The 14,958-nt window shown below is 42.4% G+C and overlaps 1 protein-coding gene across 6 annotated transcripts in view; it reads right to left on the reverse strand.

The window, feature by feature from the left end:
- The window catches only part of RABGAP1L (RAB GTPase activating protein 1 like), a 177,737-nt gene that overhangs the window by 74,238 nt on the left and 88,541 nt on the right, over window positions 1-14,958 (reverse strand). For 5 of the 6 annotated variants that reach the window (XM_042466392.1, XM_042466395.1, XM_042466396.1 and 2 more), the window contains exons 17-18: window positions 10,454-10,597; window positions 101-142 (exon numbers count right to left, since the gene is read on the reverse strand). In XM_042466392.1, the coding sequence (XP_042322326.1) occupies window positions 101-142; window positions 10,454-10,597 (186 nt within the window). Of the gene's footprint in view, window positions 1-100; window positions 143-10,453; window positions 10,598-11,997; window positions 12,105-14,958 lie in introns of those variants that run through there. The other variant, XM_042466399.1, reaches the window with a different exon arrangement.

A 14,958-nucleotide genomic window follows, 5' to 3' on the forward strand; every position in this document is an offset into this window, starting at 1 on the left:
TAGTAAAGCTTTTGCTAGCAAATAGCTTTCTAGAGTTACTTGGCAGTGTTGGTGAGGACAACCCTACAATTGGAATAATATATAAATATATAAACCTTACCTTTAGGAGAGCCAGGGCGACCTTAAAAATTACATTCAGGCCCTAAAGAAAGAAAAAGAAATGACATCAAATTTTGCATTCTTAGTATTCTTTGAAATAAACATTACTACTAATGTATCATGAGCAATTACCCCTGAACCAAGGTTATCTCTTTTTCCAATTTTTCATCCTGCCTATGTTAGGGAGGAAGAACCTCCTGAACATTCTGTATAAGAAGTCTGACTTATGTGGCCAGTGCCAAGGAGGTCTACAATATAAAACTGATCATCTGATGACTATTACTCTTTTGTTTTCCCAGTTGAGTGTTGGATGTACAAGTATACTGTTGGGGTTGCCTCGCGGGGAGGAAGAGGCATCGGCCTGTGGCCCCTGTTTCCCTCTGCGGGGCTTTGCTAGTCTTGCGGTATCTCTCGAAGGACACCTCAGGTCTGGCAAAGCCTCGCGGGGATGAGGAGGTGCTGGCCTGCGGCTCTTGATTCCCTCCACAGGGCTTCGCTAGTCTTGAGGTGTCCCTCAAAGGACACCTCAGGTCAGACAAAGCCTCGAGGGGAGGAGGAGGAGGAGGCCCGGGGCCCCTGCTCCTCTCCGCGGGGCTTTGCTAGTCTTGAGGTATCTCTCGAAGGACACCTCAGGTCTGGCAAAGCCTTGCGGGGAGGAGGAGCTGTCCGCCCGCCCTCTCCTCCCCAGGCCTTTCCTCCGCCGGAATGGGCTCTTGCCAGAAAGGCAAGCCGAGGGGAAGAGGACTGGGCATGCGACCCAATCTTCTCCTCCTCTGGCATTTCCTCCGCCGGAACGGGCTCTGAGGGGCCCATTCGGGCAGAGGAAAGGCAAGCCGGGGGGAAGAGGACTGGGCACGTGACCCAGGACTCTCCTCCCCGGGACTTTCCTCCACCGGGATGGGCTCCGAGGGGCACGCGACCCATCCCTCTTCCCCACAGACCTGTCCTGGCCCCCAGCTATCTCTGTACAGGTAGCTGGACCCAGAAAAGGTCTCTAGGGAGGAGCCGCAGGCATGCGCCAGTCGATCTTCCGGCCTCCAACTGTCTGGGAGAGGCCAGGAGAGGGCTGGGAGGAGGAGCTAGATGCATGCACCTCTGGCTCCTTCTCCTGAGCGCCATTAGGGAGGAGACGGAATAGGCATGCCCGTGCCTCTTCTGCCTTCTTCCTTGTTCCGTGCCTGGCAAAATGGCATCGTGTGTCACTTCCGGCACACGTGCCATAGTTTCACCATCATGGTCCTAGGTTTTCAAATGGTGGGGCATGTGCCCCCCTGGGAGGTGTGACAGGAATACTGACCTGAAGTGCTTGTTAGCTCATCCTCCAAAGAGGGGAGGTACTTGAAATGTGCAACATCCCCTTCAGTGTCTGAGTACATGTCAGGGAGTGAGCGAGGAAGAGAAGGAATTGAGTCTTAGGCTGTGGTGGGGATGTTTTAGGTTTATGTGTGCATGGCTGGAGAAAAGGTCGCTCCCCCCAATTCCTCCTGACTCACAAGCTGGGGAAAGAGGAGCAGTGATCCCACTGTGTGTAGGAGGGTAAAAAATAGAAGTAGCTTAAATCCAGTTTCCCGAACAAACTCATCAGAGAAGTCTCAGAGCTTGAGACAGGTTGAGAGGAAAGTCTCCTTAATAGGCAATGCAGAGCTGTGCTCTGCAGTGGGACAAAAAAGGATTTTAAGCACTCTCTATTTTTTTCTCCCACTGCATACAAAAGTCACACAAGAGGCTCTAGCTTTATGATTTAGGTACAAGAGTAATCCAGGGACTCCTCCTCTTAATTCCTAAAGCAGAGCACTTTTGTGAAAATGAGATGCAACCGTTTCCAGCTTCAGGAGTGGTGTGCAGGAGGAATCCAGGGATTCTTCCTCCTCTTAACACCCAAAGCAGCTGGTTGTTGTGTCAGATCACATCAGAAGCAGGAAAAATGTGTCCCTGGGGCCTGGACTAGCAGCCACTGTCTCCCTTTCTGTTCAAAATTTGTTTCTCAGCCTGGCTGCTGTCATCACAGGTGTTATGAAATTTTAAATCTTGATTTGAACTTCCATAGTTTTTTGTATCCATGGGGGGTGGGGGTGAGGCTGAAACAAACCCCCACATATCTGAGGGCCCACTGAGCCCTGACATATATATGTAGACATTAAGTTTGAGAACCACAGACTTAAATGACATAATAGAAGGAATGCTTATTACATTTGCAAATGACACCAAATTTAGGGGGATGGCAAATACCCCAAAGGGAAGGATGTAGAGAGATGTAATAATGGGAGATTTCAGCTATCCGGATATTTGTTGGAAGTCAAACTCTGCCAGATGGTTAATAGCAATAGCAATAGCAAGTACTTTTCTATCAGTGCACTTAAACATTCCTTAAGCGGTTACAACATAATTGCTCCCAACATGCTGGGTACTAATTTTAGCGGCCTTGGAAGGATGCGAGGCTGAGTTGACCCTGGAGTCATGGGATCAAACTCACAAGCTTGTGGCTGTAAATGGCTATAGTACAGGCATTTAATCACTGCACCAACAGAGCTCCTTGGTGCCAAGCAGTTCCTCACTTGCCTTGCAGACAATTTCATTGTCCAAATGGTAGAAGAGACAACTAGGGGATCAGCCATTTTGGATCTAACCCTAACCAACAGTTAAGCATCTGGTTAATGGGGTAGATGTGGCAGGATCCTTAGGTGGAAGTTACCATGTTCTTCTGGAGTTTGTTATACAGTGGAAAGTGGGAGTCAAGCATAGTCAAACATGCATTCTAGACTTTAAAACAGATGATTTCAGTAACTTTAGGGAAATTCTGGTGGCGATGGTCAGGAATACTAATAGAGAAGGGAATTCTTGAGGGAATTCTTTAAAATGAGATACTGAAGGCACAATTTTGAACTGTTCCAATGGGGAGGGAATCTATGAGGTATCTAAAGAAAGCATAGCATAGAAGTTTATTGTTAAAAGCTAAAAGCCGTCACAATATAAAATAGATCCAAACAGTAAATACAAAAACAGTATTAAAAAAAAAACAAGGCGCAAAAACCACAAATAAAACAACATGGTAAAATTAGTAAAAGGGACCCATCAACAAAAAACAATAATACATCATAAATGATAAAATAATAAAAACATAAAACTAGAATGGTTCTAGCCATCATTCCCATCGAGAAAACTTATTATAATCTTGCTAGCAGCTAAACCAAATTTTGCTACCATAGAAGTAACAAATACATTGTTGCTGGCCAAAAGGACACAAGATCTATCGGAAAGGGATTTTAAAATACATTCAAGAAACTTTTGTCTAGGAGATATATACTGAGGGCAATGTAAAAGGTAATGTTCGATATTCTCCACTTCCCTGGTTTTGCAGATACATAGTCTTAGATGGACAGGAATGTTATTATATTTGCCAGTCAAATAGGCAGAAGGCATACATTGGTACCTTAGAGCAATAAATGCTTTTCTAGCAGGGGCCAGAGTAAGATTATTAAAGTAATGCTCTAACCAAAACGATGTCTTATACAATGGGTACGAAAAATCAAAAGAAGAGTTCAAGAGCGCAAGAAGATCGGCCCATTTGGAAGCAAGATAAATTTTCTCTTTAATCAGTTGCTTGATTCTACGGTTGGCATAATTTGTGAGTCCACATTAATCTCATAGCTCTGCAATATTGTTCTAACTATAGATACCCAGGAGCTTGGAGAGTTAACAGATATTTGTTCTAAAAAACATTTTTTGGGAAGCCTGGAGAAAGCAGGATTGATGTCAAAAGAACTTTAAACTAAGCTAAGACTCAAAAGAATCATGTACAAGAAATGGGGGGAAAGGAGGAAATCACTTAAAAAGAATTCAAGCAAACAGCCAGCTCATGTAGGAGAAGGTCAGGACAGCTACAGCACAAAATGAGGTCAGGCTTGCTAGAGAGGTAAAAAAAGAGCAAAGGCGGCTTTTTTGGATATGTCTGTAGCAGAAGGAAGAACAAGGAAACAGTAAGGCTACTGCATGGAGAAAATGGGAAGATGCTAACAGGGAACAGAGGAAAGGCAGAACTATTCAACACCTTTTTTGCCTTAGTCTTCTTTGAAAAGCAGAACAGTGCCCAGCTTGGAGCAAATGGAGCAGATGATGCAGTAGGGGAAATGCAGCAAAGTAGTTAAAGATGTAGTACAGGAATACCTGGCTACTCTAAAGGAGTTCATGTCTCCAAGGGTATCAGAAGAACTGGCTAACGTAATCTCAAAGCCCCTGGCAATAATCTTTGAGAATTCCTGAAAAACAGGAGAGATCCTAGCAAACTGGCAGAAAGCAAATGCACCTGCATCTTTTAAAAAAAAAGGGGGGGGGATAATTACCACCTAGTCAGCCTGGCATCAATGCCAGGCAAGATTCTAGACTAGATCATTAAACAGACAGTCTATAACCACTTAGAAAGGAATGCTGTGCTTATAACATGCAGCACGGGTTTCTCAAAAACAAGTCATGCCAAAGTAATCTTATTTCTTTTTCTTTCTTTTTTTGAGTCACAAGCTTGGTAGATGAAGGGAATGCTGTGGATGTACCGTATCTTGATTTCAGTAAGGTCTTTGACAAGATCGCCAAAAAGGCTAGTAAAATATGGCCTAGACACTGCTAATGTTGATCAACCAAACCCAAAGGCTACTCAACTACGATTTTAGGCTGCATCAATAGAAGTATAATGTCTAGATCAAGGGAAGTAATAGTGCCACTCTATTCTGCTTTGGTCAGGCCCCACCTGGAATACTGTGTCCAGTATTTGGCATTGAGAAACTGGAGTGTGTCCAAAGGAGGGCGACTAAAATAGTGAAGGGTCTGGAAACCATGTCCTATGAGGAATGACTTAGGGAGATGGGGATGTTTAGCCTGGAGAAGAGAAAGTTAAGAGCTGGTGTGATAGCCCTGTTCAAATATTTGAAGGGATGTCATATTGAGGAGGGAACAAGCTTGTTTTCTGCTGCTCCAGAGACTAGGACCTGGAGCAGTGGATGCAAGCTACAGGAACAGAGATTCCACCTCAACATTAAGAGGAACTTCCTGACAGTAAGGGCTGTTTGACAGTGGAACAAACTCCCTCGGAGTGTGGTGGAGTCTCCTTCCTTAGAGGTCTTCAAACAGAGGCTGGATGGCCATCTGTCGGGGATGCTTTGATTGTGATTTCCTGCATGACAGGGGGTTGGACTGGATGGCCCTTGCTGTTTCTTCCAACTCTATGATTCAACAATGGCTCCTCCTCATCCTGGAGAGAAGTGACTAGCAGAGTGCCATAGGATTCTATACTGAGCTCAGTGCTATTGTACAGCTTTATCAAATGACTTGGATGATAGAATAGAGGGCACATTTATGAAATCTGATTATACCAAATTAGGTTACTAATATGCCTGAGAACAATTCAAAATGACTTTAAGAGCTTAGAAAAAACAAGACAAATAGTGCAAGGACCAGACAGTGAGAGGGAAAAAAGTTTACATAGGCAGCAAGGGGGCGTGGCTCATGTTCTTCAGTATCTCTACACTAATGCACAGAACATGGAAAATAAACAAGATGAACTTGAACTCCTAGCACAGTAAACCAAATATAGTGTGCCTGCGTGAAACGTGGCTTTCAGCATATGCTGAAAGCCGCAAAGGAGGGGGGGCGCATCCCATAGGAATGAATGGGGCATGCACCCATGGTGCGCATGGCGCTGTGCCACAACACTGCTGCATGCACGAGCCCCATTCATTTAAATGGGGCTTGAGCATTGGTGGTATTTGCTTTACGTGGGGGAGTCCGGAACAAATCCCCCACATAAAGTAAGGGTGCACTGTACAATATAATTAGGCATCACTGAAACCTTATGGGAAGAGTGTCATGATTGGAATGTAGTAATAGAGTAATATTATATATATGTGAGGGATGTTTATACATGTAAAGAGATTCAGGACTTAAATTCTGGAAAAAGGTGGAGACCACTGATATAGAAATTAGAGGGGATGGAAACAACAGAGATGTTATTGTGGGAGTCTCCTACTACAGACCCCGAAGTCAGACTTAGGAACTGGATGATGCCTTTCTAGAACAGATGACCATACTCTCAGAAAGGAGAGATGTAGTAGTGATGGGTGACTTCAGTTGTTCTGATATTTACCGGAAGTCACTCAGCCAAGAATTTAAGGTCCAGCAAATTCCTCACTTGCCTGACATACAATTTCATTGTCCAAAATGTGAAGGAGGCAACAAGAAGATCAACTGTTTTAAAGCTAATCCCAGCCAACAGGAATGGGGTGGAAGTGGCAGGATCCTTAGGTGGGAGTGATCACATTCTACTGGAATTTGTTATACAGTGGAAAGAAGAAGCCAAACATAGTCAGACATGCATTCTAGATTTTAGGAAAGCTGATTTTAATAAACTTAGGAAAATACTGGGGATGATCTTGTGGTCAGGAATTGTAAAAGAAATGGGAGTTCAGGACAGATGGGAGTTACTCAAAAGGGAGATACTGAAGGCAGAATTTCAAACTGTGCCAGTGAGGAAGAAAAATGGGAGCTGTCTCAAGAAACCAGGATGGATGAATAAAGACCTTTCACCTGAGCTTTTAAACAGGACATGCATAAAAAAATGGAAAAAGGAGAAAATCCCCAAAGCAGAATTCAAACTAATATCTAGCATATATAGGACTAAAGTGAGTAACGCTAAAGCACAGAATGAACTCAGGCTTGCTAGAGAGGTTAAGAACAACAAAAAGAGCTTCTTTTTTGTTATGTCTGTAGCAAAGGAAGAAGGAAATAGTAGGGACATTTCGTGGAGAAGATGGAAAAATGCTAATAGGGACAAAGAAAAGCCAGAACTACTCAACATCTTCTTTGCATCAGTCTTCTCACAAAAGGAAAAGGGTGCTCATCATAAGGAAGTTGGTGCAGTGGTTAAATGCCTGTACTGCAGCCATTCACTCAAAACCACAAGGTTGCGAGTTCAAGACCAGCAAAAGGGCCCAAGCTCGACTCAGGCTTGCATCCTTCCGAGGTCGCTAAAATGAGTACCCAGACTGTTGGGGGCAAATTAGCTTACTTGCTAATTAGCTTACTTGCTGTTCACCGCTATGATCTTTGGAATAGTGGTATATAAATAAAACAAATTATTATTATTATTATTATTATTAGTTGTTGTTGTAATTTAATTTTCATCTGGAAAACAATCTGTATTATTTTATGAATTTCTATCCAATATTTCTTTGTTCTAGGACACAGCCACCAAATATGACAGAAGGTTCCCTCACACTGACCACACTCCCAACACATTCCCTTTTCATTTTTATATATCTTCGCTAATTTACTTGGGGTCAAGTAGCATCAGTGAAGCATTCTGTAAAAGTTTTCTTTCACATTCATACTAAGAGTAAACTTCAGATCTGGAACCCGAGCTCTCCCATTTTTCCAGCAGTATTGAGGGGCTGATATTTTGTGCTCATTGTATAGTACATTCTTTAACAATTTCCATCTCTGTTTTTCTTTTCAACAGCAGTTTATACACTTTAGATATGGTGGCATTCTTGTTCAACAAAATCATATCAAGATCATTTTTTTCCCTTTGTAATACCTTCTAAAGTCTTATATTTGTTCTTTCCCAGAGTTGCCTATAGAAAAACCATTGACATTGTATTCCCTCTCTTTTCAGCTCATCTTCAATTTTTATTCTCAACTTTTCTTCATTCCAATTTAAGAGAGCTTGATATTTTAACCATTATTTTCTCCTCAACATGTTTTTCTTCATGGGTGCCTCATGTGCTGATACACATTCTGGTAACTCCTTATAGAATTTATTTTTACACTTATTCCATATTCTTATTAATGATCGTCTAATTATGTGGTCATTTAACTCTTTATTAACGTCCAATTTGTTATACCACCAATACTCCTGACACCCATGGATCACTGGCAATTAAAACCAATTTCACAGCAAATAACAAGAAGAAAGCAAACTGTGATGAATAAGAACTGGTCTGTGGAGAGCCACTGCTGATCTCCAAAGTATGGTTTAGTTTGTCTGACTCTGAACTAAGACTTGCCTTTCATCATGTTTTTTTTAATTTGCCATGTGTAATTTACTGAGGCTGATGCTAAGTAAAAGTTAACATTAAGTACAAGATTCCCATTCTTACTTCTCCCATTGCACACTGCTTTCATAAATGTCCATTCATAGATAGAATAAAACCATAGTTTGCAGCAGGGACGTAGCTAGGATTTTAGGAAGGGGGGGGTCCAGACTAAGTGCCACCATTATAATGGGGCTTGAGTGCGGTGGCGCAGCAGCACACACCATTCATTTTTCTAATGGAAGGGGGGGTCCGGACCCCCAGAAACCCCCCCCCCCCGGCTACGTCCCTGTTTGCAGTCCTGTCTCCAGAGCAACTTGTAATTTGTACAAATTATACGAACTACCAACAATTTGTATCTTCTGATTAAGTGAATGTTAGGGCTTGCAAGTGGTCTGGAATGGTTTAGCATTACCTTTGAATACTGTTACTGTATGTATCCTTATCATGCGGGTTTTTAATGGTATGTCTGGTCATATAATTCAATTTCTTTTTACTTCTCCAGGGAGAAAGGTGACATATAAATTAAATAAATAAATGAATAAAACAACACTTATAACTCTTAATTGCTATTCTTTTCATTCTGCATGAAAAGATTTGATTTTTGACAGTGTGTGCTTCTTTTGTATGTCCTAAATCTAGCTGACATGTTCTAAATTTTATAGTGACAAACAACAGATAAAGTAATAAATCTGTCCTTAGACTTCTTGGTGCGTAAGGGAAAAAGGGGTGTTATTGAATTGTTTTTCACCTGTCGGGACCATTTTAAAATCTTTTAGTCTTAACTTTAGCACTCTTTAGGCCAAAATTCCACATTTACTTATTTACATAAACAAATCACTTTACAAAGAAAAGCCGCTAAACATTTTTGTTTTGATCATCCCAAATCAGCTCATATTTAGAAAGAATGCTATTATTATTATTATTATTATTATTATTATTATTATTATTATTATTATATCCCGCCTCTCTGTGCAACATAACCGGGGCAGCTTATATAATGGCAGTATTGGTAGTAGAACCATGTCTTCATATATAACCTCTTTAGAATGCAGGCAAGAATTACACAGTTTAATTATTTGTGATTTAGAAAAATCAACCTCATCCAGGAGGTTAAAAAAATAAATGTCAAGAAGACTTCAGCCTATCCTTCACTTCAATATGTTACTTTAGTACACAGATAAGATTTTCTTTGTTGGGAGGTATTGAACCCCAAGATCCTCTGCCCTTGAATTTGACACATCATGACACATCATATTTGCTAGGAATCCCACAAATCTGTTCAGAAGGGCTTTAAATTAGTTACATGTTGGAAGAAGATGGTATTCCAAAGAGCAGGAGGACACCAACTACTGGGGACAATGACCTTAATGATACAAACAGAATTATCTAATAATGGTCTGCTATCTAATAATGGTCTGTACAAACTAGTTTCTATTAGATGAAAATACAGTTTGTTCAAACCATGAAGAACACATTAATCTTCACTTTTTATGGGAAAGGAAAAAGGAAACATTAAACTCATACAGGGAATAACAATCTGAGTTCTGTTATTACTTTTGAATCAGACCTATGATGAATTCCGTTTTTAACATTAAAAGGTAAATTGATTTAAAGTCCGTAGTGTAGGAGTGGCCTTTCTAAGGCACAGTAGGACAATGTTATTTACACACACACACACACACACTTTTAACTGCTTTCTTCTTTAACGTTCAGAAAAACCACAAACATTCAAACGCATCTAACAATGTCACCAAGTCCTGTTATTTTAGAATCTAAACAGAAACTCTGGAAGAGTTTATATACATACTGTATTACTCTTTTTAAATCGCAGTAGGATCAAGGGCAGAAAATTACATTCTTTCAAGATAAAAGACTGATGTGCCAGGACATTACAGTGGGACTTTGGTATCCATGGGGGATCTGTTCCGCCCCCCATGTCCCATTGTCCTCCATGGTGGCATGTCCACGCAGCTGTGTCATGATTAGAGACAATGGGACTTCAGATGAAGTCCTGTTGTCCCTAATGGTAGCATGCCTGCACACACCACCATAGGGGACAACAGGGGCTGTCCCTAATGGCGGCACGGGGGGTACAATAGGGGCTTGATGTCTGTGAATGCTTAAATCCACGGATGGCAAGATACGGAGGTCTCACTGTAATATAAAATAAAAGAGCAGTCTTCCTTGTCACAGAATAACAAAGATATGCCCAAAAAATGACACAATATGTAGTGAAAAGTCAGACTGTCCAACTGAATAGGGTTTTATTTTACCTCACAAAGGAGTAAATCAATTATGTGGAAGACCATGCAGAGAGGGAACTTGGCAGTGAAGAGGGTGAGAAACCACTGAGATGCATACATATGAGCTTCCAGGTTCTGTTCCAAGAAATGGTTATACAGATCAGGCAACTGCTCCTAAAGAAGACAGTGAAAGAGAAAGGTGAACACAACTTCTGCTCTATGATGTATTAATAAAAAAAATCCTATCAATAAAGCCCAATTTTCAAATTGCTGCACGACAATACATATTTTAAGTGACAGGTAAACGAGGACTGTATCACTGTCAGTGAGAAGTGGCTAGAGCCATACACGAGCATATGTATGAGCACAGGCATGCACACGAACACATATGTATGGGCACAGGCACGCGTGCAAACATGTGTGTGTGGGTATATATATTAGAGTGATAAGGAAGCAGAACCTAATAACTGGAGAAGGCAAAAGCTGAAAAGTTCTGCTAATTCATTTATGAAAGCTTTGTTTGGTAAATATATCCAGTAAATATATGTCTTAATAATTTAGTGCATTATTTTGGGATTGAGAACAAATTTGTCAGAACTGCTGTTTGCTTTTAATCTCATGAACTTCAACAGGGAGAAATGTAAGGTACTGCACTTAGGGCGAAAAAATAAAATGCACAGATATAGGATGGGAGACACCTGGCTTAAGGAGACAACATGTGAAAGGGATCTAGGAGTCCAAGTAGACCACAAGTTGAACATGAGTCAACAGTGTGATGCGGCAGCTAACAAGGCCAATGCGATTTTAGGCTGCATCAATAGAAGTATCGTATCTAGATCCAGGGAAGTAATAGTGCCACTATATTCTGCTCTGGTCAGGCCCCACCTGGAATATTGTGTCCAGTTCTGGGCGCCACAATTCAAAAAGGACATTGAGAAACTGGAGCGTGTCCAAAGGAGGGCAACTAAAATGGTGAAAGGTCTGGAAACCTTGCCCTATGAGGAACGACTCAGGGAGCTGGGGATGTTTAGCCTGGAGAAGAGAAGGTTAAGAGGTGATATGATAGCCCTATTTAAATACTTGAAGGGATGTCATATTGAGGAGGGAGCAAACTTGTTTTCTGCTGCTCCAGAGACTAGGACCCGGAGCAATGGATGCAAGCTACAGGAAAAGAGATTCCACCTCAACATTAGGAGGAATTTCCTGACAGTAAGGGCTGTTCCACAGTGGAACACACTTCCTCGGAGTGTAGTGGAGTCTCCCTCCTTGGAGGTCTTCAAACAGAGGCTGGATGGCCATCTGTCGACGATGCTTTGATCTGGATTTCCTGCATGGCAGGGGGTTGGACTGGATGGCCCTTGCGGTCTCTTCCAACTCTATGATTCTATGATTCATACTGTATTATACTGTATTATACTGGGGAGGTGATCTTATCCCAATGACACTGCACAAGATCGCCAGTGCTGGAAAACTGCTTCAGGATTGTTGATGGAGGTGAGGATCACCATTTCCACGTCACTGTGGAAAGGAGGAAACATTATCTTCCTACCTTTCCCACACCGTTAGCAGCATTTTCAAAGTAGTCTCCTTGTTTGGTGGTTGTGGTGGGATGTGGTGGGTGAAGACTACGGGGGGACTGCATCAAAATAAGCTTGACAACTGCTTATCAAAATGTCCTCATCTGTTTGAAAAGAAAAGGACAGTTTCTATTCTATTTTACCTGTAACTGAGTTTCTTTGACTGGTCATCTGTGAATTCACACATGGCTTTTAAAATGCCTGCAAAGAGCATATTCAGAACCTATATATATCCCTTAGTCCCACCCATAACTCTCAGTTCCAAAGGACGATGACCTTTGAAACTTAGCATCCCAATGACCAAGAGGCAGGACACAAAATGATGGGAGGATGGGTAGGTCACTGATGATCAGGCAAAAAAACAGTTACAGGTAAACAACCTGTCCTTGTTCTTCATGGTCTCTTTGAATCATACATATGGGTAACTAGCAAGCTACTGATAAATGGAGGTGTGAGTGTCATGCCACAACTCAAGGTATGTATGCAAATAATTGTAAAACTTTATTGAACAGCCCACAAGAGAAGAAGGCAGAAAATTATTACCACCAAAAAGGAGTGGCAGGGAAATGTCACTTGAGAGTGGACAGAACTGCTCTCCCAAAAGATGCATCAACTCTGGAGGAAACATCCAATCTGTAGTTAGAAATGAAAGTTAGTGCCTGGGATCATGCTGCTGCACGGCAAACTTCATCCAGTAGTTCATCATCAAGGAAGGCTGAAGAGGTAGCTACAGCCCTAATAGAATAAGCCCTGACAGATGTAGGGGGCTTTTTCTTGGTTCATATACCAAGCAGATGGTGGAGACCATCCATTTTGAAACACATTGAGAAAACACTGATAGGCCCAACTTTGAATTCGGATAGCAAATGAAAGTCTAGTGGTTTTCTTCAAATTTGAAGTCCTGTCAATGTAGAATGCAAGAACTCTATGGACATTGAGGGAATGGAGAGCTCTCTCAAAGTCAGAGGTGAGATACTGCATAAAGGCAAGAAGCATGGTGTCTTAGTTTAGGTGAAAAGCAGAAACCACTTTTGGGATGAGGGAGATATCTGATTGTAACACCATCTCCCTCAGAGTCTGGTGAAGTCTCCTTCTTTGGAGGTTTTTAAACAGAGGCTGGATGGCCATTGGTTGGGGATGCTTTGATTGTGTGTTCCTGCCTGGCAGGGCATTCGACTGGATAACCTTTATGATTCTGTGATTCTTGTCTCAGTGGAACCAGAGGTAAGGTAGGTCAGTGCATAGGGCAGAGAGTTCTCCTGCCTGTCATATCAAAGTAATCACCACAAGGAAAACCGTCTTCCATGAGAGGAGTCTAAGGTTGCATGTGGCCAAGAATTCGAATGGTCTCCTTGAAAATTAAGAAAGCAATAATACAAGGCTCCATGATAGCATTGGACCGGAGACAGGTGGATGCAAGTGGAGGTATCTTTTAAAGAATGCCTTGATGTCCCGAAAACATGAGGGACGTTCTCTATGTTGCAGTTATCAGGAGAAGGCAGTAAGGTAGCACTTCACTGAGGACATGGAGAGGTCTGTGTCATGTAAAGACAAGAGAAATTCCGGGACATGACAGGTTTGAACCCTAGAAGGAGACAATCCTGCAGCCATGAGGAAGGCCTAAAATGTCTTCCACTTATAGGCATAGGACCTCTGTGTGGAAGGCTTGTGAGCTGCAAGAATAATCCATCAAATTGGAGTTGGCAAGTCTGTTAGAAAAGAATCTTCCATGCCTTCAGCCAGAGTCATGGGCCAGGAACTGCAGGACTGGGACCCATAGGAAGAGAGATGAGGAGATTGAAGAAGGGACTCAGGCAAGTCTTCCAGGCAGAGAACAGCCTGCAGCTCTACCTATTGCAGAGCAGCTTCAGCCAGCCCTCTCTGTTGAAGAGCAACCTCAGCCAGCTCTCCCTTCTGAAAAGCCTCAGCCAGCTCATCCTGTTGAAGTGCAGCTTAAGCCAGCAGGACAAAGGCTAGATTTACCTGCTGTGATGATCTCTGGGCCAGCCACCAAACACAGACACCATGGTTTGGCCCTCTGTTCCAGCAGATCCCTGATTTCCCTGATCTTCTAGGTCACCTTTCCCCACTCCTGCTGAGCTAACTTACAAGTTCAGATGGGCTTTGTAGTCCTTGATGGATCTGGATAGCTGGAAGCTTGAGCCCAGCTCCAACCAGCATCCAAGTCATCTCAGTCCACAGCCTGAGGCAAACAAAGGAAAAACAAAAACTCTCATGGTGGGAAAGCCCTTTTTAAAATCTCTGTTTGGAAACATCTGGAAATTCCTACTTCTGCTCAATTGATTGGCCAGTGGAACATTACATCAGCTGTGACATAATCCTTCATTAGAATGTGATGTCAGCTCTCATTAGCATGTGCCTTCCCTCCCAACCTTTAATCCTTTGAATGTCCAAGGAAAGTCCTCATATGACTGGGGAAGGAGCTACCAGTTAGGACACTTGCTGATCAGGCAGAAGAAACAGCTGGGATCTTATGTCAACAATCAAGGAGAAAAGACAAAAGGATTCAACAAAGACATTCAGCCACGCTGCGGGCCAAGCAGCAACAGGACAGCTCTGATTAAGACTAGGTGGTGTTAGGCCATTTAAGAGATGAATCTGCCTGAGGCTAGTGCTGGAAGCAACTCGTCTGTTTCTTGGCCAGCATTCCTGTCTCTGATACCTGGTTCCCAACTCCTGCCCTTCATACCTCAGACTTCCTGGCTTCTTCAACCTTTGGACAGTGTTGACCTTGATTCTTGTTGCCTCCCTCTACTTGGACTGCTTGATTAACGCCTTTCTCTAATGGACTCATACCAGCAAGAACGCTTTATAGTTGCCAGTAATGTACTGCCTCTGCCTGAGCTATCAGTTGATGGTTCCCTCCCCAACTAGCCTGTGTAGGTGTTTGTTGAATCAGGACAGCCAGAGCATTGGAGATCCAGAAGCAAACCCAAA

This window comes from Sceloporus undulatus, chromosome 4 (genome assembly GCF_019175285.1).
Source record: "Sceloporus undulatus isolate JIND9_A2432 ecotype Alabama chromosome 4, SceUnd_v1.1, whole genome shotgun sequence".
Lineage (NCBI taxonomy): Eukaryota > Metazoa > Chordata > Lepidosauria > Squamata > Phrynosomatidae > Sceloporus > Sceloporus undulatus.